The sequence below is a fragment of the Felis catus genome, chromosome B1 (assembly GCF_018350175.1).
Source record: "Felis catus isolate Fca126 chromosome B1, F.catus_Fca126_mat1.0, whole genome shotgun sequence".
Taxonomy (NCBI): domain Eukaryota; kingdom Metazoa; phylum Chordata; class Mammalia; order Carnivora; family Felidae; genus Felis; species Felis catus.
Window position 1 is genome coordinate 149,574,497 of NC_058371.1, and position 27,299 is coordinate 149,601,795.

The 27,299-nt window shown below is 36.0% G+C and overlaps 1 protein-coding gene across 1 annotated transcript in view; it reads left to right on the plus strand.

Annotated features, from left to right (window-relative positions):
• The first annotated feature begins 1,020 nt into the window (after window positions 1-1,020).
• TMPRSS11A (transmembrane serine protease 11A) overlaps window positions 1,021-27,299 on the plus strand; it is a 52,924-nt gene continuing 26,645 nt past the window's right edge. Inside the window, exons 1-3 of the mRNA XM_019829427.3 lie at window positions 1,021-1,273; window positions 15,006-15,130; window positions 17,630-17,748. Coding sequence (XP_019684986.1) covers window positions 1,263-1,273; window positions 15,006-15,130; window positions 17,630-17,748 — 255 coding nt within the window. The 5' untranslated portion in view covers window positions 1,021-1,262. The remainder of the gene's footprint in view (window positions 1,274-15,005; window positions 15,131-17,629; window positions 17,749-27,299) is intronic.

The window sequence follows — 27,299 nt, forward strand, 5'->3', positions numbered from 1 at the left end:
CTCTCTGTCCCAAAAATAAATAAACGTTGAAAAAAAAATGTTTTTAAATAAATAAATAAATAAATAAATAAATAAATAAATAAATAAAGTAGGGTTTCCTTTTAAATGGCTATCATTTGGTTGTGAGATTATAATCAAGGCTAAACACTAAGTATATTCATACTGCATGTAGCTGTTAAAAAAGATAAGGTAAATGCATTTCTCTCAACATAAAATAGAGTATCAAGGGAAGAAAAACCAAACTGCACAAGGAAGTATATAATACTGTTCAATCAATACTCATATATGTTTTTCTATGGGTATACATGCATGTGTCTGTTTGTGTGTAAATGCTTAGTATATTCTGTAAGAAAATGGACCTTAATAACATTAGTTGCTTCTAAGGAGAAGGAAAGGCACCATGACCACAACATGGTGAAACAGCTTCAGCCTCATTTCTAATGTTTCAGTATACACAAAAAGCAGGTATTCATGTCTGATTGAAAATTTATTGAAAATATTGTTTACTTATATTCTTTGTTTTCTTCACATTGATAAATGTCTCTCTCTTGCACTCTCTCTCTCTATATATATATGTATATATATATATACATGTATAGAAAATATATTTGTAATTCATATTACATAAATATAAATTATAGCATGTGTACGTATCACATTAAGCCATTTTAGGAAAAAAATCTGGTTTGATATGAATTTATTTGCACATACTCTCAGAAGTACGTATTTTTTAAAGAAAAATAATTATATATTAATAAATTCACTCTACCCCTGTCATACATGGAGATAGCTGCTATTCAACTAAAAATTAAACACTATTTCTTGAATTATATTATGAATCTAGGTTTTAAGGGTACTTGATTGTTTTTATTAAGAGCTTTTATATAAAGGTTTCTTTAAAGTATTTGTATACCTACCAATAATCTTCTTTAAATTCTTAATCCTAGTGCATTCCTAAGGTATTTCTCATTCAAATCCTCTCAACCAGTTTATCTCCCTTTAACAAAATTAGTCAATACCAAAAGAAACTATGTTGCTTTCTTATTGGGACTATGCTATCTCTGGGCTGTTTTCTTCAAGCTATCCTGCGGGTTGAGGCTCTCTGTTCAGACTTGTCTAACTAGTTTCATTTCAACTATTTGTAATTTGTTTTAATTTCTTTCAGCCATAGACTTCTAATACATCTAGAGGTGACATGCAGTTGATTAGAAAGTCAAGTTCAGTGGGTGCAGACCTGCAAGACCAAATTCTTCCTCTTACAGATGATGTATCGGTAAGTTCAGTTTTGTTTAGCAAATGGCTTATTTGCTCCACCGTCTGTCAGTGTCTAGATTCCCTATTATGTCAGGGCACTGCCTGTGAGATGTCCTCAATGCGTTCAATCTGTATGGATCTTGTGAGATTTCTGGAATTATTATAACAGCTGGATTAATTAATCTCTGTAATTGAAATCAATATCTTTGTATTAAAAATCATTCTTAGCATTATTTCATGTTGCCAGGTTCAATAGTTGGGATTTTAGAAGAAGTTAATGAAGAACTGTATTATATTATGTTCTGATTGAGTCTGGTTTGGGGACCTGTGGAAGGTGTTCCTTTGTTTTACAGAAAGCCTTCTTTAAGTAATCTGACTAAATTTATCTTCTACAGCATTTTCTGTTTTGTTGCTTTTTCTTATACCTTATAGTCAGTCCTGGGAACTAATAGGATTGGGAGGTCCATCGCTACAGAGATACCTGCCTTCTCATAGAAATCCTAGGATTCCTGTGGGAAGAATGGAAACAGGAGACCCAAACCTGTCTATTCCCTAAAACTCTCCCATTAAATACTAAAGAAAAAAAACTGAATTCTTTCATTTTATTTCCCAAAAGGGCATTTGCCACATGCAAAGGAGAGGAAAAAATAAGATTCCTTGGAATAACTTTATATGGAATTAAAACCATGATTTTAAACATCCATGATGACAATAATACTTCACGATTGCTTTGATTTATGCCACTTTCAAAGTATTTTTACGTATGCCATTCATGTAATAGGACACCCTTGTGAGATCAGAATAGATATCGTTAACTCCCTTTTTGAAATGAGGAATTTGAGGGAAACAGAAGTTAAGGGGCTTCTTTGGATCTATGGAGCTGTATGATGACAGAGTCCAAGAGCTGCCATCTACAACTTCCAAGTCCAGTATTCCCAGACTCCTGCAGCCTGTCTGGGTGGCAAGGATTCTACCTGGGAAATTTCAGAGAGGAGATCAGCCACTAAGGAAATCAGGAAATTCAGAGATCAGCTGCTGAGTTAGTGAACTCCCCTGGGCTTCCTTTCCCACTAATAAAATACACATTTGTATCAGTCCTATAGTGAATTGCTAAAGGGTCTCTGAGATCCTTGGGCAGCGTCTACAAGGTTTCACACATAAGCAGCACTCCATAAATATTTGTTGAACAAATGAATGAGTACACAAATGGAAATGTCTAGCATAATATTTTGCTTATTCATTAAATTCATTGAATTTGAAAATGCCTATTTCATGTTTATGGAAGTCATGATATTGTAAATCAGTAAGTAGTTCCAACCTTTCATATTGCACATCCCCAAAATTATTCTCTTTAAAATATCACGATTATAGACACCAAAAGTCCTCTTTTCTAATGAATATTTGTGGGTTTACAGAAAGTTTTTTGACTTCAGGGAAAAAAATTAGGAGTAATATTGGGGGTCAGTTCGGGGCTATCGTTCGAGATAGCCATCACATTTGGTAAAGAAAGGAGAAGGTGGGAAACTGAATGTGTATGGTTTCTTTGAGATAACTTCATGGAACACTCATCCAGGATTTGGAAGATTTTCAGGAGATGGCAGGTCACATTAATAGGCAGGCTTAAGGATTAAAGAAAAGCAAATGCTTAATTACTACTATGACACCCTACATTCCACATATAGTACTTCTACAATATGTTTTATAGCCATGCTCACCATTCTTCTCTATTAACAAGAAATATAATGTGGACACCTTCTCAAAATATATTTGATCCATATCTTTGCTGTTTCTGCTACATTGAACTTTGGCTACTTCTCTATGTTTCATGACCATCTTCACTGTATTTCAGAGATAGTCCTTAGTGCTCAGACTTTGCTGTGAATACCCATCTTCATTTGCCTTTAGCAATATCCATACCCCTACTCCTTCCTATACATGTATTAATTGGGTGATTCATTCACTTAAAAATCTCAATTATTTTTCATATAAAAGATAAAATATCAAATGACTCATCATATCAACAAACAGGTTACTGTCTTGTTCCCAGAAGTCTGGCATCGTTCTCTTCTTACAGCTCATTATTTTCAATATTGCTTATTAATAAATATAAAAATTAGGTTCTTTCTCTTCATTATCATCCTTAAAAATTTTTTTAATGTTTATTTAATTTTGAGAGAGAGAAAGAGAGAGGTAGAAAGAGACAGAGTGCAAGCAGGGGAGGTGCAGAGAGAGAGAGGGAGACACAGAATCTAAAGCAGGCTCCAGGCTCTGAGCTGTCAGCACAGAGCCCAACACGAGGCTCAAACTCTCATGAACCATAAGATTATGACCTGAGCTGAAGTCAGATGTTTAACTGACTGAGCCACCCAGGCGCCCCTTCATTATCATCTTCTAGAGAAAAAGGTAGTTCTGGGCAAATCTTTATAAATATTGATGATTTAAAGTTTAATTTCATTTTGAATACTCATGTCAATCAACTTGTTAATTTGCCAAATTCATTCTCTAATTTATTCAAAAACTGTATCTTCAGGGTTAAAACCAAAATGACAAAACCTTCATGTTACTTACTGATTACTAAATTGTGTGTAAATTAGTAACTAAATTTTACTGTTTTGTTAGTTTTCAACAACTCATAGTGCCATATGCATGCTATATTATATTAGTTCATTCATTCTCACAATCCTACAATTAGATGCCATTATTATCTCCACTGTATAGATAAAAGTTAACTGGCCCTACATTACAGGCTAAGAGAGCCAGAATCTGAACTTAACTATTAGGATATCCTGCTTTTCTTTCCTTGATAACTTTCAAGAGAAAACAACTTTTTGTTTTTTCATACAAAAACTGAGTAAGAGGGGTGCCTGGGTGGCTCAGTTGGTTAAATGTCCGACTTCAGCTCAGGCCATGATCTCACAGTTCATGAGTTTGAGCCCCGCATTGGGCTCTGTGCTGACAGCTCAGAGTCTGAAGCCTGCTTCAATTTCCCTGTGTGTGTGTGTGTGTGTGTGTGTGTGTGTGTGTGTGTGTCTATCTCTGCCCCTCCCCCACTTGCTCTCTGTGTCTCTCTCAAAAAGAAACATTAAAAAAAATTTTTTTAAATTGAGTATGAAATTCATAGTGCTAAAAATGATTCACTGAGTTGGGTTTTTTCTGTAGTCAATAAATTGAAATATGTGTTCATATCATCAAGATTAAAGGCTAGTATCTTCTTTGTTTTGCTTTCCTACTTTTCCACTTGTGTGGCATATAGGGAATAACATACTTATGGATAAAAATAGGCATTCTGGCAGATATGTATATAAAGTACTTGGAAACCCAGATGTTAAGAATTTATGATCAGGTAAGTGTAGGAATCCTTACTGGGTGGTAGTTTATTTGTAATTATTAGAATAACATCTGCCATTTATTACCTATTTACAAAATGTGAATCATTTTGCATACATTGTCTCATTCATTATTTACAGTCCTCATACAAGTTAGCCTATTTTAAAGGGAAAAAAAAACTACCCAAGATCAGAGTTAGTGACTTTAACCCAAGCTGTACACACCATCCTATATTCCCAATTCATTAACAGCTGGGGCTGTGAAACATCTTGGGCAATGACAAGAAACTGACCTACTGCGGATATAGAAATAAGATAGGCAACATTTGAATAATATACTATGAGAGGCTTCACGTTCATTATCACAGTGGTCTGGTTACAAATGGGACAGACAGCCTTAAAGTCAGACAGTTAAGGACTTCCTTTCCCTTATCTCTGGTACCTGTGTTGTTTGCCTCTCTTATTCTTAGTTTCCTCATTAGTGAGTCGGTGATAAGGTAACAAGGCCTACTCCACAAAGCTGTGTCAACAATTACATGAGATAAGTCACGTGAAAACTCCTGAGCCAGAGTAGGAATTTGATATGTGCTAGAGCCTTTCATTTACTCACTTTATTGCCTCATGTCTCTGGGTACTATTTATTATCACCACTTCACAAGTGGAAAAACTGAAATTCAGAGAGGTTTCAAAAACATCTCAAGATATATGTCAAAAAATTAAATGCAAGGACTGAGGCCAAAGACTTCTGATCCTAAAAGGCAGAGGATGCCTGGAGAGGATTTGCCTGGGCAGGTAAAGACTTAAAGGAAATTTTTAAAATACTTTTCTCAGAAAAACTCCCTGTGTTTTCCTTTACTAAACCACTACACTCCTTTCCTATGTCACTACTCATACTTATGATACCAGCTGTGTCGGTTTTTGTCAAAGCAATTCTCCAACATCAGCTGGGTATCAATTCAATTTTGACATTAACTGGAGTTAGCACAGACCCCACAGGTTAAGGGCTTGGTCCTTAAGACTTCCCCTGCCCCCATTTCAGACAGAAATCCCAAGTCCAGGTTGTTGTTACCTGTGTTCTTAACGACTGGCTATAAATTGGAGCTTCCCACAACTCCCTCCTTTATTTTAATAGGCTAGGATGGCTCACAGAATTCAAGAAAACAGTTTACCTAGTAGATTATCAATTTATTCCAAATGATATTAAAGGATATGAATGGACAGCCAAATGAAGAGATACATATGATAAGGTTCAGAAGGGTCCCCAGTACAGGAGATTTTGTCCTTGTAGAGTTGGTGGTATACCACCCTCCCAGGACAGAGATGCCCAGCACCAACTCTGAAGCTCTCCGAACCCCATACTATTGGGATTTTCATGGAGGCTTCATTGCATAGACATGATAAATTCTGAATGCAATCTTCAGCTTCTCTCCCATTCCCAGAGGTTTATATGGAGGGGTTCGTTGGGGGGGAGAAGGGGAATGAAGCTGAAATTCCAAGCTTGTAACTATAGCTTGGTCTTTCTGGTGACTAGTCCCTATCCTGAAGCTATGTAGGAGCCCACCCAGAGTTACCCCATTAGAACAAAAGACATTGCTATCACCCAGGAAATTCCAAGGGATCTAAGAGCTCTGTGTCAGGAACCAAGGTTAAAGACCAAACAGAACAAATGATGTTCCTGGTGCTCTTATCACTTAGGAAATTATAAGGGATTTAGGAACTCTGTGCCAAGAACTGGGACCAGAGATCAATATATACTTTTTCTATTATATCAAAAATTTTAATGCTCATTTTTGTTACCTTAATGGAAATTTATTATTTGTGTAATTTTAAATATTTATAGAAAAGAAGTTTATAATACTTCATTATTTTCAATCACATGGCACAGATTGAGACAAAAACACTATGGGTTGTACCATGAATTACATAAGGGTAGAATCCATGTTTTATTCATCCACGCCTTTCTAAGCTTTGAATGATGCCTTAAAACAAAATAGAGGCTCAATAAAATATTGTGAAAAAAGAAAGATGGGTGGATAGGTGGACAGATGGATGGATAGTTGAATAGACAGACAAACAAAAGGACAAAGGAGGAATAACACTGTAATAGCTAATCAATTCTTAGAAGTAGTTTGTTAGGGCATATTTATGGTATACAAGGCTCTGACCAAGGCATTTGAATACAATTTATTTTTCACACATGCATAGTATCCCAGTGTGGACCTTTGCCTCTTATCTGATACACATTTTACAAACTTTAATAGGTGGGACTGCATCTTATGCCAAAACATGTCAGGACTATACCAAACACACATATATAACACACACAAACACACGTGCACATACACCACATAATGTTTGGTGCTATCTTTTCTATAAAGTATAACATTCCATAATAAGTTTCTGTTTTGTTACTCAATCCCTTATTCCCACATTAATATTGTACTTATAATATTTTAGTGCATTTTATTGTCACTCTGGGCCAGCCACAGTGGAACATATTTTTTGTGGATTAATACTGCATTAAAAATATTTGGGGTATTTACTAATACCCCTCCTATATAAGCTCTTTCCTGTAGGGCCACTCCAAGATGATCCTAAAATCTAAAATACTACTGGTCTCAATTACCTACCATAAAATTCTCATAGTAAAATGCCCATTGTCTCAGCATGGCTGATTTCTATCAAGTGTGTAATAATAATAACAACAAAAATCGTGATACTAATTCACATTTATATAGTATTTACAATGGGCTGGTCACTTTACATGAATTAATGTACTTAGTGCTTATATAAATCCAATGAGGTAGGTATTAATTTCATTTCCATTTTCCAAATGGGAAGACTAAAACACAAAAGGGCCAAATACCTTGCTTCATATTGCAGAGCCACCAAATGACAGAGCTAGGACTTGAGCTCAGGTAGTCTGGCTCCAGAGACTCGTTTCTTATCATTTAATGCTATACCACTCTCAATTAGAAGTTAGCTCAATGATGGTGCACTAATTTAAACTAACATGTGACTGTGCTCTACCCCTAATCCAAAGTCTAAGTTCAAAACTATTTAAGAAAGGCTTTGCAGCTATAAGCTAGCACCATGAACCTTCATTTTCCTGTTATCTGAAGATGGAAGAGAGTTAAATGCCTAACCTCTCAGAATACAGCCAAGAAATCCCTCTTACTGAATCAAGACAGAACGATCTAGAAGGGACAAGAATCTGAAATTGATTTCACTCATTAGGGTTGGGTAGTTGCTAAAGACAGAGCTACAAGGCTTTAGAGTAAATCCAGCTTAGCAAGCCAGACATGACTAAGCAGTGAGTAACTGTGCAGGGAAGTGGCAGGAGGTGGGAGTTTCCCTCCATGGGGATGAAGTATCCATGGGGAATCTAGGAAAGGTGTTCTCAATCCTTTTAGCTTATGCTTTCCTCTTACAGCCTTAAAATTCTCATTCATGCTCCTTTTTTGCCCGTGTGCCCAATTTCCATCCCTGGGACCAGAGTAAAGACATTTCCTTAGATAGGTGAAGAAATAGTCTTCTCTTCTCTGGGTCCTAATTTTCCTTCCCTGAGACCTCTGAATTCAGCTCAGCTTGAATAATTTCAACATTTTCCACAGAAACTTTTCTTTGCTCTGGACTCATAATGGTATTTTATTCAATTCTGCCCCTCGCCCCATTGTCCCTCCCATATCTGGGAGTTAAACACTGAAGGAATATAAAAAGTTTTCTTTGTTTCTTCTTTTTTAACCTCCTGACAAGCATTCCATGGAGCATCACAGTGGCATAAATATATCGAGAGCTATGTTTTCAAAGCTGTGCTCTGTAGAACATCAGAATCCCACAGGATATGAGTAGATAGGGTGTTTTTTAAAAAAACGTATATTTGAGGGGCACCTGGGTGACTCAGTCAGTTGAGTGGCCGACTTTGACTCAGGTCATGATATCCTGGTTTGTGAGTTTGAGCTCCACATCAGGCTCACTGCTCTCAGCCTGTCAGCTCATAGCCTGCTTAGGATCCTCTGTCCTCCTCTCTCTGTCCCTCCCCCACTTGCACTCTCCCAAAAATAAATATTGAAAAGGAAAGAAAGAAAGAAAGAAAGAAAGAAAGAAAGAAAGAAAGAAAGAAAGGAAGGAAGGAAGGAAGGAAGGAAGGAAGGAAGGAAACATAATTTAAAAAACCTTTATTTCAGTCCAATTCAATAAATAGTATTCAAGATTCTGCTAAGAATCAGATAATGTATGAGGCACTGGGGTTGTATCAGTGAAAAGAATATATACAAAACCAAGACAGAAATATTGTTCACATTTACTTCCACTTAAAACCAGATTCTGAGACTTCTAGAAGTGAGGGTCCTCTCTAATTTTATTTAACCCATTTTTTTCAAACCTGTTTGAATATGGAAAACCTCCTTTCCCCCACCACCTGGGAACATTTTTGGAGAAATGTCTCAATGCTATATATGATGTTTTCACTATCTTCAAGATGTTGCCCACTTTGGGGTAAAAGGATATTTATACACATTTCAAGAAATAAAATACATAGAGAACTTGCAGGAGTATGAAAAAAAGTGTCAAATTAGATAAAAGCCTTCAAAGTTTACAGACAACCCCCGATATGGTTATCATTCTATCAGCCCTACCTCCCCTCTGCCCACTCCAGGTGACCTCTGCCACTGTTATAGGAGATTCTACGGGGAGGGAGAGAAGGGAATCCTAACTTTTTCAGAGTTCATCAAAGTGTAAAGCCAATAGAAAGGAAGATGTGAAAGCAAAATAAATTTCAGACTTAACCACAATGAGGGTGGGTGGCCTCTCTGATCAAACAACCTCTACTTTCACTTCCTAAAACTCTTCACTTGCCTTTCATGCTGCTTGAAATACCACCCATTATTCATCTGAGTTCATAGGAAACCTGTTCTAAAAAAACGTAAAAATCACTCTCAGAAAGAAGTTTGATATCACAGAGAAAAATGGGCTTTTGAGTCACAGAAGCCCAAGTTAGGTTCTAGTTCTGCATACTGGCTTCATGAATGGAGCAAGTTAGTCACCTGTGAAGCAAAGATACATAATTCTACTGACAAGCATGTTTGGAGGATGAGATGCGACGATATACCAACAACTCCTATAAAGTCAGCATTTACTACCTAGTAGCTCTTGTTGTCACTCTTAGTATTAAATGGTCACCCTAAAATAGCCACTGTGGAAGACAGTATGGAGGTTCCTTAAATACAAGCATCCTATGATCCAATAATTCCACTATAGGATATTTACCCAAAACATACAAAAACACTAAATTCAAAGGGATACATGCACCTCTATGTTTACTGCAGCATTATTTACAATAGACAAATTATGTAAGTGGCCCAAGTGTCCTTTGATAGATGAAAAGATAAAGAAGAGGTGGGGGTGCCTGGGTGGCTCTGCCAGTTAAGTGTCCAACTATTGATTTTGGCTCAGGTCATGATCTCACAATTGGTGAAATTGAGCTCCATGTCAGGTTCCACACTGACAGCCTGGAGCCTGTTTGGGATTCTGTCTCCCTCTCTCTATGCCCCTCCCTTGCTCTCTCTCTTTCTCTCTCTCTCTCTTTCTCTTTCTTTCAAAATAAATAAATAAACTTTAAAAATAAAAAAAGAGGTGGTATACACACACACACACACACACACACACACACACACACACACACACACACATATGTACATACAATGGCATATTATTCCACCATAGAAAAGAATGAAAACTTGCCATTTGCAACAAGGATGGAGCTAGAAAGAATCATGCTAAGCAAAATAAGTCAGGGAAGGACAAATACCATACAATTTCATTTATATGTGGAATTTAAGAAACAAAAGAGCAAAAAAAGAGAGACAGATAAACCAAGAAACAGACTTTTAACTATAGAGAACAAACTGCTGGTTACCAGAGAGGAGGTGGGTGGGGGATGGGTGAACAGGTGAAGGGGATTGAGCACATTTACCATGATAAGCACTTAGTAATGTGGAAGTGCTGAATTACTATATACTATGCCTGAAACTAATATACCACTATATGTTAATTATACTGGAACTATAATAAAACACTTAATTTAAAAATTAAATTAAATTAAATTAAATAATTAAACAAAATAGTCCCAGAGTACCCAAACAAATATTCACATGTCAGAGTATATTAGGTTACCACAAAATGTTGCTCTTCTGTAGCAAATATCTGACTTGAGTGACTCAAAGGAAATGACGATTTTCATTGGTAGAAAGACAATTTGGCACTTTGGCTCTAGAACAACTTTCCTCCAGGGATGGGCACCATGCTAGGGAAAGAAGAGCAAAGTTTTTTGCACCAAATGCCTTCTAGGAATTTGATGCACTTAACACCTTTGTTCAGTTACATTAGAAGTTCAGTAAACTTGTAGGTGGCCTGGGAAGCTAACCAATAATTTATTTTTAAATAAGATTGCATGTTTTAAACTTCAAGAAACTATCTTTATGAAGATTTATGGGAACAGAACCTGTCTGCAAATTGGCATTTGAATACTATTCACATGCATTTACATTTGTATAATGATAACATGCATCTACAAGAAAACAGAAGACTGATCCTGAAATTAGAAAAATTTAGAGTTTATAGATAAAACGATAATGGGCATGTGGTTGACTGTAGAGCAAGCCTAAGTTTCTGCCTTCAGGGAAGGCCTTTCTAGAAAAAGGAAAATCCATGTGGATAAAGAGGTCTATGATGTCTTTTGCTGACTCAAACCTCTTTGAACTCACACATATAAAAGTCCTCAGCTTAGAGTCTGGTTACTGAAGAATATCCCAACTCAGATCATTAACAGTTCAGACTGCCCTATATATTCCTCAGGATGTGTATTTTTCAGTCTGAAAAACTGCAGAAAGCAAAGTCACAAAATTATTCAAATTATCACCATGTTTTCATTGGCATCTTTGGAAAAATGATGCCATGCATATGCCCTTTTAAACACTGAATACTCAAACTTAATGAAAGTAAATGAATATGATAAATTGGATTTCATACAGATTATAAATTGTGTTACTCTGAATTAAGTATCATCTGTACTTGCCCTTTCCTTTAAGGAATGCAGAATGCCAAATGGGTCTTAAACAGGGATTACTTTTAGCTGCCTTCCCATTTCAAGTTCCAAGAGTTTATTTTGTATTCCCCCAAATTTTTAGTTGAATAAAATATCCCTTAGTCTTCTTCTAATTGCACATTCAACATAGAAATTTCCTTTTAATGAAATAGTTTTCTACAACCCCCACAAAAATTAGAAATTTTAAATATCACATGCTTTCTCTGAAGGCTATAGAGATTTCTGTCCATTTTCATGAAAGTTATATTTCCAGCTATGATAAAAATTTTAAATGACCTCTAAGATTCCCATCCCTCAGTGTACACACTCCTGGACACTCAAACACTAATTTAGGTGCTGCTGTGAGGGAATTTTGCAGATATAATTAAGGTCTCAAATCAGTTGGCTTTAAGATAGGGAAATTGTCCTTGGTGGACCTACTCTAATCAGGTGACACCTTTGAAAAGGACTAGGCTCTACCTGGAGAGATATTCAGGATGTAAGAGATTTGTTGGGAGGGTGACTCTCCATTGCTGGCTGTAGAGATGGAATGGGCCACATGCAAAGAATGTGGTGGAATCTATGAGCTGAGAGAGAGAGGCCTGTGACAGCCAGCAAGAGAACAGGGACCCCAGTTCAACTTCAAAGAACTGAGCTATGCCTAGAACTTAAGTGAGCTTAGAAAATGATCACAAATGTCAGATGAGATAGCTGCCTCAGTCAACACCTTGATTTCAACCTTGTGAGATCCTGAGCAGAAATCTCAGCCATGACATGTACAGAACCGTGAGCTAATAAGTTGGTATTGCTTTAAGCTGCTAACTTTGTGGTAATTTGTTGCACAGCAATAAAAAATTAATACATCAGTGTTTGTTTTCTGATGCAAGTAAAGCAGGAAAAAAAAATGCATGGGCACAATGGTGCAGTGCATCTCTACTTACAATCAGGCTAGATTCCCAAGGCTTTACTGAGCCTATTTTTCTCCAAATCTGAAGTGATATTATGCAAATCACTAGCAGGACCTCTCCAGAATGGAAAGTCAATGATGCATATTGGCTTTCATGCATCTCTTCATATTATCATATTATTCATAAAAGTTGATACTGAGTTGACAGTTTATTCATACAGGATTAAATAGCTGCAGATTTAGACTATGGCTCCTGAAGCTTTTGTAATGTGGCATTGTACACCTGTTATTCCCCAGAGGTTCTCACAAACGGAGAACCTAACACACCTATTTGTTGGTTGCCATTCCCCCTGCCCAGATGTTCACAGCTCCTTGTATGGGATTTGTAGATATGACTGCCACGGCACTTGAAGCAGTGGGCTATTGGTTGTTGAACAACTCCTCTGCTAAGAGTCCTACCATTCAGTCTGTAACAGTGATGTGATCTTCCTGTCATCTACTTTCTCCATTTGCCCTATTCAGAGAAACTCTGATGAGAAGACAGATTCGAAAGCCCTTAAGTCTCCTTGAGTTCTAGCCTTCCTTCTTTGGTTCTCTTATTGATTTTGAAGGTCTTGGAAACATACTAAGATTCTCTGAGAAAATGAATGGTCAAATAAATGAAGAATGAATGAATGAGTGAATAGATGAATATATAAATAATAAATCAATTTAAGAGAATGCACTCAATGGAGTGGAAGTGTGGCACTGCGGGAAAAACAATGGTGCCCTAGGAGTTAGAAGGCGTGAGTCTGAGATGACCACTAGTTCTGTTACATCAGAGGTCGTTTAATCATCTCTGGGCGTCAGTTTTCTCACCTGGAAAATGTGTTACATTCTACCAAATAGTTTCTAAGTTATCCTTAACTTCTGAATTTAGGTTTTATTTAAAAAAAATTTTTATGTTTATTTGTTATTGAGAGACAGAGAGAAACAGAGCGTGAACAGGGGAGGGACAGAGAGAGAGGGAGACACAGAATCCAATGGAGGCTCCAGGCTCTGAGCTGTCAGCACAGAGCCCGACACGGGGCTTGAACTCTCAAACCACGAGATCGTGACCTGAGCTGAAGTTGGTCGCCTAACCCACTGAGCCACTCAGACACCCCTGAATTTAGGTTTTAAATCATTCAAGAGGCTAAATAATGTTACACTCCACAGAGCTTCTGTTTGTTGTTATATTCTGGCACCTTAATTCTTGTCCATTGGAAGACACACTGCCTCTCCACAGCCAGCTGTCCAGATTCTTTTTAATCAGCCAATGCATACATTGTCAATATTTTCTATACCCAACAGAATTCAAGCCTCTCAAGCTCCACTAGGTTTATTGGGTAAATGTATTGCTTATGCCAAAGCTATTATCTTCTTAATTATTTAGGTCCATATGACTTGTATCTTTTATGCTTTCATTTACATATAAAATATGTCTATATTCAAAAGAAAAATTTCTTGTAAATCAACCAATATTTATTAAAATTACACTCAGTGCAGGGGCGCCTGGGTGACTCTGTCAGTTAAGCATCTGACTTTTAATTTCAGTTCAGGCCATGACTCATTGTTTGTGAAATTGAGCTTCACATCAGGCTCTATGCTGATAGTGTGGAGCCTGCTTGGGATTTGCTCTTTCTCTCTCTCACTCACACTCTCTGTATATCTCAAAATAAATAAATAAACTTAAAAAAATTAATGAAATAAATAATATAAAAAATAAAATTACACTCAGTGCAAAGCATTGGACTAAATCTTGTAAAGGAAAAATACCTTCTGTCCCCAAAGAGGTTGGTTTAGCAACACACACCCACCCAAAGCTAAATTCTAATGAAAGAGGTAAATAAAGTTGATTATAATGGCAAGTTGTAGAGAAAGAGACTACAAAATGAGTTAGAAGACCAGGACCTTTTTAAACCGTTTGACTCTAATCAAGTGTCCTCTCTCTCAGCCTCTGTTATTTCATATATAAAGCTGGCATAATATCTTCCTCTTACACATTTGTAAAATTCCTACTCTTTACCAGGCACCTTATTAAATCTTAATGATAAAAAGATGAACAATACCAGTCTAGCTCATTGAGGAGTTCACAATTAAATTTAGATTAATATACATGCAAACAAATACTTGACACAATGTCATTAGCACTATTGTTGATAAGAGATGTGGACTGACAGCACAGAGAGCCAGTGCCTCTAGAAATAGAAACCACGAGTAATATTGTACATTCCCAGATCCTGATCTTCTTAATATGTCCCTTCACCCCAAGATAACCTTGATGCATATCCAAGACAAATGTATTCTTGCTGGAAAAGGTAGACCAAAGAAACTTGCTGTTGTCCAAAGGAGAACCAGAAAGCTTGTAACTGTTACAGTGTAAGAGTAACCTGCTGAGTTTTCCTTTTTACAGAACAGTAGGATTTGGCACCCAGAGCAGAAGTTTGAAACCATGGATGATTGCCCTTCTCATTGTGTTATTATTACTGACAGTGGTGGCAGTGACCATTGGTATTCTGGCCCACTTGTTAGTCTCTGGTAGGTAAAGATTGTGAATTTCACTCAGCTTGATTTCATTTTTCTGCAAACTTTCATTTGTATATATGTAAATGTAATTTTATCTAAAAGTATTTTTGTGCTTTTACCAGCATTTAGAATTTAATTTTTTTCAGTCATTTTATAAAAATAATTATTGAATGCCTATTGTATATGAGTACTTTTCTGGATGACTCAAGGTACAACATTATATAAAGCAGACCAGTTTCCTATCTCCTTGGAGCTCACAAGCTAATATTCTTTTAAGACTACACAAAAGATCAAAAATGGTAACTGAAAGAGGCGCCTGGGTGGCTCAGTAGGTTGAGCAGCTGACTCCTGATTTCTCAGGGTCATGGGATCAAACCCCACGTTGAGCTCTGTGCTGAGCGTGGAGCCTGCTTAAGATTCTCCCCTCTTGGGGCCGCTGGGTGACTCAGTCGGTTATGTGTCTGACTTTAGCTCAAGTCATGATCTCACAGTTCATGGATTAGAGCCCTGCATCAGGCTCTGTGCTGACAGCTCACAGAGCCTGGAGACTGTTTTGGATTCTGTGTCTCCCTCTCTCTCTGCCACTCCCCTGTTTATGCTCCGTCTCTCTCTCTCTCTCTCTCTCTCTCAAAAACAAATACTTAAAAAAATTTTTAAAAAAGATTCTCCCTCTCTTTCTGCCCCTATCCCCCACTCACACACTTTCTCTCACTCTAAAAAAGATTTAAAAACTAAAAAAAGTAGCAACTTAAATCTACTGGTAATCATAATAAACAACTCTAACCATTCAAGTGAAAAACTATGATAAATTAGTTATTATATTAGCTATTAAAACTGACTCATTTACTCATCATTATGTCCACCAACATTTCAAGGGCGAAAGAAAAACACATGTCCAACAAAATAATGAATTTTGAAATAATTGGTAAACTATAAATATGACAAATATTGTTACTTATTTTTAGAGAAAATTTTATCCTTTCCTAAATGATATTCACGTATTTTTTAATTGCCTGATATACTTATAATCACACAAATAATGCATTTCAGAATTCTTTTTAAATTACATCTTTCTCTGCACAGACTGCAAAGCATTAACATTTGTTGACAAATCTCCACAGGGTCACTCACACAGATGTGTTTGATAAAACAACTACCTCAGGCTTCTTACTTGAATGGCCTTACCTATTGTCATCTTCCTCAGACTTGGGTCGGGGGCTGGTGAAGACTCTATCACAATCATTAAAGGTTTTAAGAACACACTTCTGGGCTTTTTGTAACAACCCTGCCTGTAGTTTATGCTAATGGCAAAAGATTCTCAGGTCATTTCATTTGACTGCCTACGAGCCCCTTTACTAGGAGTATAATGTTTGATAATGATATGGATTGTGCAGATGAGTATCAGGGGGACCAAAAAAAAAGCACTACAGAGCCCAGAAACATACCACCTAGAAGATGTACCATTCTGAGATCCCTCTCTCTTTCCTAGGTCCATAGCTGGGAAACCCATTGTGCCCACTGTGTCCTTCCTAGGCCAGGCTCCCTAAGGAGAGATGCTATTCTGTGGCTGGTCCGTTTTTCTATTTTCAACTCTTTGTAGGGGCGCCTGGGTGGCTTAGTCAGTTAAGCATCGACTTCAGCTCAGGTCGCAATCTCATGGTTCATGGGTTTGAGCCCTGCCTTGGGCTGTGTGCTAACAGCTCAGAGCCTGGAGCCTGCTTCAGATTCTGTCTCCTTCTCCCTCTGCCCCTCCCCTGCTCACGCTCAGTCTCTGTCTCTCAAAAATAAATAAATGTAAAAAAAAATTAACTCTTCGTAAATTTCTTGCCCCCCACCCCCAGAAGGCCAGACTCCTAAGATTACTAGATTTCTTAGGAGCCCCACTGCTCTGTTTCCTTATCTTTCCCAGCAGCCAAGCAGAGATCTGACTGATTCACCCCACTTACACACTGTTCTTATCTCCCACCTCTGACAGTTTGTTCCCTTTCTTTTCCTGTCTTTCTTACTTTGCCTGGCTCTCCCATTATAAATCAAAATTCACAAGGATGTTCATATACATCTACTTCTAGCAGAGTATAAGGTGGTATACATTTTACCTCAGCAAGACCTAATATAGGAATTAAATGTTTCAGCTTTAGAGCTAGTCTCTCTAGGTTTAAACTCAGGCCAACTCACTAGTTATATCGCATAGAGCAAGTTACTTAACACCTCTGTGCCACACTTTCTTCACCTGTGAAATGGAGGTGACACCAATCTCAGGGAGCTAGAGTGAGAACCAAATGAATTAATACATGTAAAGTGCCCAGAACAGTGTTTGGCAATATAGTAGACGCTCAATAAATTCCAGTTATTATTAACATAAAAATTATTATCTTCATTATATTTATTAAGAAAGTAAATTAGAAAAAAAGTCTCAATAATAATTCAAGACTCTATACTAACGCCATTATATCTGTGCCTTAGATCCTGAAATCTAATCATGTAATTTCCTACTGTTCCTTTTTATCACAGGACAGAAAACGGAGTATTATCATGGAACATTTAAAATTTCAGATCTACAAGTCAATAGAAATTCTAGACAAAACAACACATACAACCTTAAGGACTTAAAGGAGATGAGTGAGAATTTGGTAAGTCAGATGTATTCTTTCTGTTTTAAAACAATGTTGAAGGAAGAGATTTGTGGATCATTTCCCTGAATATTTCTCAAAAGACTATTTTCAGACCACTTGCATTAAATCACCTTGAAAATTCCTAGGCCCCATTCCAGACCCACTGAATCAGTGTCTAATGGGATGGGTTGGCAGGGACGGGGGAACAAGGAAATCTCCATCCTGATAAACAGTGATTCTGATAAACCACCCTTTGTGACTCAACCACCTTATCTAAAGGTAAGAGAATTGGGGCATCTAGGTGGCTCAGTTGGTTAAGGGTCTAACTGTTGATTTCAGCTCAAGTCATGGTCCCAAGGTCATGGTATCAAGCTGCATGTTGGGCTCTGCACTGAGCCTGGAGCCTACTTAAGATTTTCTCTCTTTCTCCCTCTGCCCCTCTCTCTTCCTTGCTCTCTCTCTCTCTCTCTCTCAAAATAAATAAATAAATAAATAAATAAATAAATAAATAAATAAATAAATAAATATAAATAAAATAATAAAAATCCATAAATGGAAGTGAACAAATGCAGAGTGCATTTATGATAGTAATACTGTGTTTGAAAGTGGACTTTTAAATATCAATAAATCATGTATTTCTCAGAGTGAAGGAGCTTCACATGCAAAGACTGAGATAGGTAATGACAGATTACAATCATGAGCACATGCAAGGCCCTTCGCTGGCTGTCATTATTTATTACTCTCATTTTTTCACAAAACGTACTCCCATTCACCTCCCTCAGCAGGCAACCCTTCTTTGTGCCACATGTATTGTTTTGTTTGTATTCATTCCTGTAAAAATGTATTTTGTTGTTTTGTGTGCACATGCTTTTAATTTATTCTTTGTGTTATAAATCATTCATCTTAGTCATTTTGGGCTACTACATCAAACTACCAGATACTGAGTGGCTTGTAATATCAGATATTGATTTCTCAAAGTTCTGGAGGCTGGAGGTCTGAGATCAGGGAACAGCCAGGTCAGATTCTGATAAGGACCCTCTCTCAGGTTGCAGACTGCAGACTTCTCAGTGTATACCCACATAGTGGAGAACAGACCTAAAAAGCTCTCTGGGTCTCATTATAAGGGCACCACCAACCCCACTCATGACCTAATCACTTCTCAAAGGCCCCACTTCCTAACACCATTACATTGAGGGTTAGCATTTCAACATGAATTTGGGGGCAGGAAACAAATATTCAGTCCATGGCATCACTTTTTGTTTCATGACTTTTTACTCAGAACTTTTTTTAAAGCTCTGTCCATGTTGCTAAATGTACACATAATTCACTGCTATTGGCTACTACAAAATGGTTTATAGTGTGTTTTGCCATATTTTACCTCCTACCTATCATCCCAAGAAATGCTGCACTAAATAGCCTCCTACTTGTCCCCTATAGACCTGTGCAAGTTCTTCTGTGAGCAGAATTACTGGGTCACTGGGTGTGTACCCACTTAATTTAACTAATTAGTGTGGATTGCTCTTCAGAATGGCTGACCCAGTGTACACGCCCATCTGCAGTGCATAAGGATTCCTATGTCCCCACATCTTTGCCAACACTTGGTATTATTTGGCTTGCTGACTTCTGCCAGCCTAATAGGCAATAAGTTATGTATTTTTGTGATTTAATTTACATTTTTCTAATTACTGAGTTTGTGCATTATTAAATATGCTTGTTAGCCTTTCGAGTTTTCATTTTTATAAATTGCTTGTACCTATCCTTTATCGAGTTTTCATTTTTATAAATTGCTTTGTACCTATCCTTTACCTGTTTTTCTGTTAGAGTCATTTTGTTTTATTAGTGTTATTTTCTAGAAGTTCCTTATATTTTCTAGATATGAACAGTTTGCTGGTTGAGGAAATTATAATCATCCATTCTATCTTCTATTAATTTGGACCATGTTGTCCTTCATGAAATAGAAATCCCTAATTTTGAAATGATGATCTTCATCAATTTTGTCTTATGTTTGTGTTTTTAAAGTTTTTTTAAGAAGATATTCCCTCTTTCAAGTCATAAAAATATTTTACTTTATTTTCTTCTATTAAGTTCAAAATTTTACCTTTTATATTAAGCCTTCAATGTATCTAAAGTCCACCTTTGTGTGTGATGTTAGGTAGGAACCCAGGTTGTATTCTCCAAATAAGTTTTCCCAATTTAACTAAACAATCTTTCCTCCCAATGGCATGGTTGTTCAGCTCTTTACATTTCTTCACACCTGAATCTTGCAGAAAAGGAAACATGATCTATCTCCTCAAACTGCTTCATATCTCTTTGGAGATATGAGAGTAATGAGCATGAAACTGAACACCATGACATAATTAAGGACTAAATTGTATGCTGAGGACCATAAGGGCAGAAGAACTTCAAAGAAAAGGAAATTCAGCTAGGTTTCCCATGGTCAGGAAAGGCTTTGTATTATTAAGCCTTGTTTAAATGAAACAAGTGTCCTTTTTCCTCCACTCACCACCCAGTTACCTTCAGAAGAAGTATGTGAATGGTTCATGCCTCATCCTGCCACTCCTGTTTATTGTTGCTGAATCCCAATGAATGAAACCAGATTCTTCTCTCTGCCCTATATGGGTGCTAATTAGACAGCCAAGAAAGACAGGTTGCAGGTCCTGCTCTTCCTCATAATTTGGGATTTACTGATTTGAATGCAAATGGAGATGCAAAAGTAAATGAGCTCATGCTCAGATACTGCTAAAAAGACTTCAGTAACCAGACACCTGTAATTCATGACACTCCCAAATAGGTAGGTAGGTCACTTTCTTCATTATTATAAGTTCGGGTAGGATCACTGTCTGATGTAGTACTTCATTTGAAGAAACATATTTCAGAAATATCAAGAAATACTTTTAAATTACAGGGTCATTACAGATGTGAAAGTCATAACCTTGTAATTCCATAACAATAGCTAGCATGTACTGAGTGCCAAGCACTACGCTAAAGCACCTTACATGTATTTTAGTTAATCCTCAAAAAAACTTTATGAGGTAACTACAATTACTATCACAATTTTACAGATGAGAAAATCAAGGTACAGAAAAGTTAATTTACTCAAGATCATAGAGCTAGCAAATGTAGCTAGTAAATGATTACATATTCTTAATAAACTTCTGTCATCCATAAGAATAATCTGTGTGACTTTATTTCCCACCTACTATGCACAAAATTCCAGAAATCAAGTAATTATCCCCGGTACATTAGTCTATTTTTTTTATATGAAATTTATTGACAAATTGGTTTCCATACAACACCCAGTGCTCATCCCAAAAGGTGCCCTCCTCAAAACCCATCACCCACCCTCTCCTCCCTCCCACCCCCCATCAACCCTCAGATAGTCTATTTCAATTACACTGTCAACATAGGCCAGTGACCATCGTCTCATTAAAAATGCGAACAGTTGGGAATTTTCTTAGGGATGTCTCCCCATAAAAAAACACTCCCCCTGTGCCCAAGGAGCACTCAGGGACACCAGAAAAGGGCTTAAAATGATCCTCCAAATATCCTTAATGCTATGTCTCTAGAACTGTAGAAAAAAAAGGAGCTTGGAAACAGAAAGAGATGCAGAGATAAACTAGTTAGAAACACTCTAAAGGAATTAGAAAACAAAAGTGAGAGATTGGGCTCTGATCAACACTGAAGCAGGAAGTGCTTCTACTGAGAAAAATTAGTCGAGATAAATTTAAACTTAGCAAAAGTATTAGTCCCAAAGTTTGGATTTGCAGAAGGTAAAAGAAGTAAAAGATGCTCCATGCTTGGTGTAGGATTGTGGCCCTATGCCTGGAGAGAAGATATTGGATTTGGAAGATTTAAGAAAAAACTAAGCAGACATTATCAAGAAACTTCATGTTCAGAGGTTAGAAAAATTGAATGGAGAGTATGGCCAAGTCCTTTCCTGAGAACACAGACCTACATTTATTTTGAAATTAAAGATTAGGCATGTTTAAAAGAGGAAGATGCGTAACACCTCTACCTTAATTTGAATCCTGGAAGAAAAAGATAATTGTTGTATATTTCATGTCTAATCTGCAATGTAACACTGCAAAGGAGGCATTATTATCCACACTTTAAGGATAAGGGAACTAAACCTCTGAAGTTAAGGTCCATAGCCAGTAAATGACAGAGGGGAGATTTGAAGCCATATAGGTAATTTGAATATGTGCTCTTTCCACTAAATTGTTCAACTTGTCAGGAAGAAACTCAGCTAATATAGGAAGCTCAACTCTGTGTCAATTCTTCTCCCATTTAATATTTAAATTTATAAAGATTATAAATCCCATATGCTGTGCTAGGTAATTTAAGCAACACATTGGGTTTACTTGTTATAAAAGTGTGTCCTCCTCCATAGTATCCTCACTTTCCTGTTCAGTTTTTGGTCCAGCTTTATTGAAACACAATTTACAGATAACATTGTGTCAGTTTACAGTGTAAAGCATGTTGATTTGATGTATTGCAAAATTATTATCACTGTAACACTTCCATCATGTCACATAATTACTATTTTTTTGTGGTGAGAACATTTCAGATCTTATACTGTTAGCAACATTCAAGCAGCATTCAGTATTATTATCTATAATCACCGTGCTGTACATTACATCCCTAGAACGTATTCATCTTATAATTGGAAGTTTGTACCCTTTGATCAACATCTCCCTGCTTCTCCCACCCCTCCCCCTCAGTCTTGGTAACCACCATTCTATTCTGTTTCTATGAATTCATCTTTTTAGACTCCACATATAAGTGATATCATACAGTATTTGTCTTTGATTTATTTCACTTAGCATGATGCCCTCAAGGTCCATTCATGTTGTCCTAAATAGCAGGATTTCCTTCTTTCTCATGGTTGAATAATATTCCATATGTATATATACATATATATATATATATATATATATATATATATGACATATTGTTGTATTGTGTGATTGTGTGTGTGTATATATATATATATACATACGTATATACATACATACACACACACACACACACACACACACACACAACATTACATCTTCTTTATCCATTTATCAATTGACAGGCACTTAGGTTGTTTACATATCTTAACTACTGTGAATAATGATGCAATGAACATGGGAGTACAAATATCTCTTCTGTATGCTTGCTTTCATTTCCTTTGGATATATACCGAGAAGTATGATTACTGGGGCATATTATAGTCCTACTTTTAATTTTTTGAGAAACCTCTATACTATTTATGATAGTGGTTGTACCAATTTACATTCTTCAAAAGAGTGCACATTCTTCAAAAGAGTTGCATCCTCTCCAACACTTGTTATCTCTTGTCTTTTTGATGATAGCCATTCCAAAAGGTGTGAGATGATATTTCATTGGGTTTTAATTTGCATTCCCTGATTATTAGTGATGTTAAGCCCCTATTCATGTACCTGTTGACTATTTTGCTATGTCTTCTGTGGAGAAATGTCTATACAGATCTTATACCCATTTTTAATCAGATTTTTTTTTAGTTGTATAAGTTCTTTATATACTTTGGATATTAACCCTTTATCAGATGTATGATTTGCAAATATTTTCTCCCATTCCACAGGTTGCCTTTTCATTTTGTTGATGACTTCCTTTGATGTGCAGAAGCTTTATAGTTTGATGGAGTTCCACTTAGCAATTTTTGCTTTTGTTGCTTATGCTTTTGGAATCATATTCAAATAATTGTTGCCCCAACCAATGTCAAGAAACATTTTGCTCTATTTTCTTCTAGAAGTTTTACGGTTTCAGGCCTCATGTTTAAATCTTTAATCTTTAATTTTGAATGAATTTTTAATTTAATTATTTTCAGTTTAATCTTTAATTTTGAATTATTTTTGAGAAGGAGTAAAGGGGCCCTATTTCATTCTTCTGCATGTGGTTATCCAGTTTTCCAACACTATGTATTGAAGAGATTATCCTTTCTCCATTGAGTATTCTTGGCTGCCTTATTAAATATAAGCTGGTCATATATGTGAGCATTTATTTCTGGGCTCTTGATTCCTTTCCATTGTTCCATGTGCCTTTTTATGTCAATACCATGCTGTTTTGATTATTATAACTTTGTATTAGACTTTGAAATCAGGAAGTGAAATCAAGAAGTGGCTTTGTTCTTCTTTCTCAAGACTATTTGGCTACTCAGGGTCTTTTGTGGCTCCATACAAATTTTAGGATTTTTTTCTATTTCTGTGAGAAATGCCACTAGAATTTTAATAGAGATTGCATTGTTCTATAGATGCTTTGGGTAGTATACGCATTTTAACAACATTAATTTTTCCAATCCATGAACATGGAATATCTTTCATTTATTTTTGTCTTCTTTGATTTCCTGCATCAAAGTGTTACAGTTTTCACTTCCTTGGTTAAATTTATTCCTAAGTATTTTATAATTTTTGATGCTACTGTGAATGGGATTATTTACTTTCTTTTTCAGATATTTCATTGTTAATATATAGAAATGCAGCCATTTTCTGTATGATTTTGTATCTTGCAACTTTACTGAATTCATTGATTACTTATCTGCTTTTTTGTGGGAATTTTTAGGATTTTCTCTATATAAAATCATATATCTGCAAATAAAGGCAATTTATTCCTTTTTGATTTAGATACCTTTTATTTCTTTTTCCTGCTTGATTGCTTTGGCTAGAACTTCACTACCATGTTGAATAGGAGTGGTGAGAGTGGGCATCCTAGATATCTTGTGCCTGATCTTAGGAAGATTTCAACATTTCCCTGAGGTATATTGTATAATCTGTGGACTTGCCATAGATGGCCTTTATTATACTGAGGTATGTTCTTTCCATTTACAACTTGCTGAACGTTTTTATCATGAAAGGGTGTTTCATTTGTCAAATGATCTTTCTGCATCTATTGAGATAATCATGTGATCTTTATCATGTGATCATTCTATTAATGTGTGTATTACATTTATTGATTTGTGTATGTTGAAGCATCCTTACACATCAGGAATATATACTGCTTGATCATAGTGTGTGATCCTTTTAATATGTTGCTGAATTTGATTCACTAATTTTGTTGAGAATTTTTGCATCTATGTTCATCAGAGATTTTAGCCTATAGTTGTTTTTTTTTAATTTTTTTAATTTATTTTTTAAAATTTATATCCAAATTAGTTAGCATATAGTGCAACAATGATTTCAGGAGTAGATTCCTTAGTGCCCCCACCCATTTAGCCTATCCCCTCCCACAACCCCTCCAGTAACCCTCAGTTTGTTCTCCATATTTATGAGTCTCTTCTGTTTTGTCCCCCTCCCTGTTTTTATATTATTTTTATTTCCCTTCCCTTATGTTCATCTGTTTTGTCTCTTAAAGTCCTCATAGGAGTGAATTCATATGATTTGTGTCTTTCTCTGACTAACTTCACTTAGCATAATACCCTCCAATTCCATCCACGTAGTTACAAATGGTAAGATTTCATTCTTTTTGATTGCCAAGTAATACTCCATTGTGTGTGTGTGCATGTGTGTGTGTATGTATATATATATATATATATATATATATATATATATATATATATACCACATCTTCTTTATCCATTCATCCATCGATGGACATTTGGGCTCTTTCCATACTTTGGCTATTGTTGATAGTGCTGCTATAAACACTGGGGTGCATGTGTCCCTTCAAAACAGCACACCTATATCCCATGGATAAATGCCTAGTAGTGCAATTGCTAGGTAGTAGGGTAGTTCTATTTTTAGTTTTTTGAGGAACCTCCATACTGTTTTCCAGAGGTAGCCTGTAGTTTTCTTATAGTGTCTTTATCTGGCTTTGGTATGAGGATAATGTTTACCTTGTAAAATGAATGTGGGAGTGGTCATTCCTCTTCAATTTTTTGGAAGATTTTGGGTAGAATTGGTGTTATTTCTTTTTTAAATGTTTCGTAGAATTCATTAGTGAAACCATATGGTCCCGGGTTTTTCTGTATTGAAGGGTTTTGATTACTGATTCAACCTCCTTACTCCTTATTGATGTATTCACATTTTTAATTTCTACATGATTTAGTCTTGGTAGGTTGTATATTTCCAAGAATTTATCCATTTATTCCAGGTTATCCAATTTGTTAGTATATAAATTTTCACAGTCATCCCTTATGATCTTCTGTATTTTTGTAGCATCAGTTGTAATATTCTTTCATTTTCTGATTTTATTTGAGTCTTCACTTTTTTTTTCCTTAGTTTGCCAAAGGTTTTGTCAATTTTCTTTAACTTTTCAAAAAAACAACTCTTAGGTTTTTTTTAATCTTTTCTATTGTCTTTTAGTCTCTATCTCATTTATTTCCACTCTGATCTTCGTTATTTCCTTCCTTCTGCTAATGCTAGTTTTTTCTTCTACTTCTTTCTTTAAGTTTTAATTCCAGTTGAGTTAACATAGTGGTATATTAGTTTCAGGTGAACAATAGTTTTTCCTTCTTTTTCTAGTTGCTTGAGGTGTGCAGTTAGATTGTTTATTTAACATCTTTTTTTCTTAATGTAGGCATTCATCACTATGGACTTCTATCTTAGAGCTCTTTTGCAGCATCCCATAGTTTTGGTATGCGTTTGCATTTTCACTTGCTTCAAGATATTTTTTTTTATTTTTCTTTTGATTTCTCCTCTAACTCATTGGTTGTTGAGAAGTGCATTGCTTAATTTCCACATATTTGTGAATTTTCTAGCTTTCCTCAGTTCTTAACTTCTAGTTTCATACCATTGTGGTCACAGAAGATAGTATGATTTCAATCTTCTTAAATATTTGCTAAGACTTGTTTTGTATCCTATGATGATCTACCCTAAAGAATGTTCTGTGTGTGCTTGAGAAGAATGTGTATTCTCTTGTTGGGTGGATTGTTGTTTATATGTCTGTTAAGTCCATTTGATGTAAAAAATCGTTAGGTCCAAGGGTTACTTGTTGATTTTCTGTCTGGATGATCTATCCACTGCTAAAAATGGGATATTAAAGTCCTCTATTATTATTGTATTATTGTCTATTTCTCTCTTCAGATCTGTCAGTTTTTGCTAAATTTATTTAAGTACTCTGATGTTAGGTACAATATTTATAATGGTTCTATCTTCTTGATGAATTGACTCCTTTATCATTATATAATGACATTCTTTGTCTCTTGTTACTAGTTTTGGCTTATGGTTTCTTGTTTGTACCAGTTTTTGAGGAGGAAGACAACAGAAAAACAACTATAATATGGGAAGGAGGTGGATGGAAATATCAGCATATATTTATTTAGCATAAATAATCTATGACTGGAGGGAAAATGTGGATGGTTGTTTTCTGAGAGAAGTTTTTTTGAGAAAGGAAGCAATATGAACCATCTCAAAACTTCCTGATAAAGTTATGAATATAGCACAGTCTTCACTCTACTGGATAATCTATTTAGATGATGGCTCATCATTCAGGAACTGTACAAGAGTCTAAGAGTAATGATTCATACCCTCTCTTTCTCACAGATTAATCAAATTTAGAGATTTCAAAGACAACACACCTGGAGAGGACAGGAACCTTCTAAAGAAATG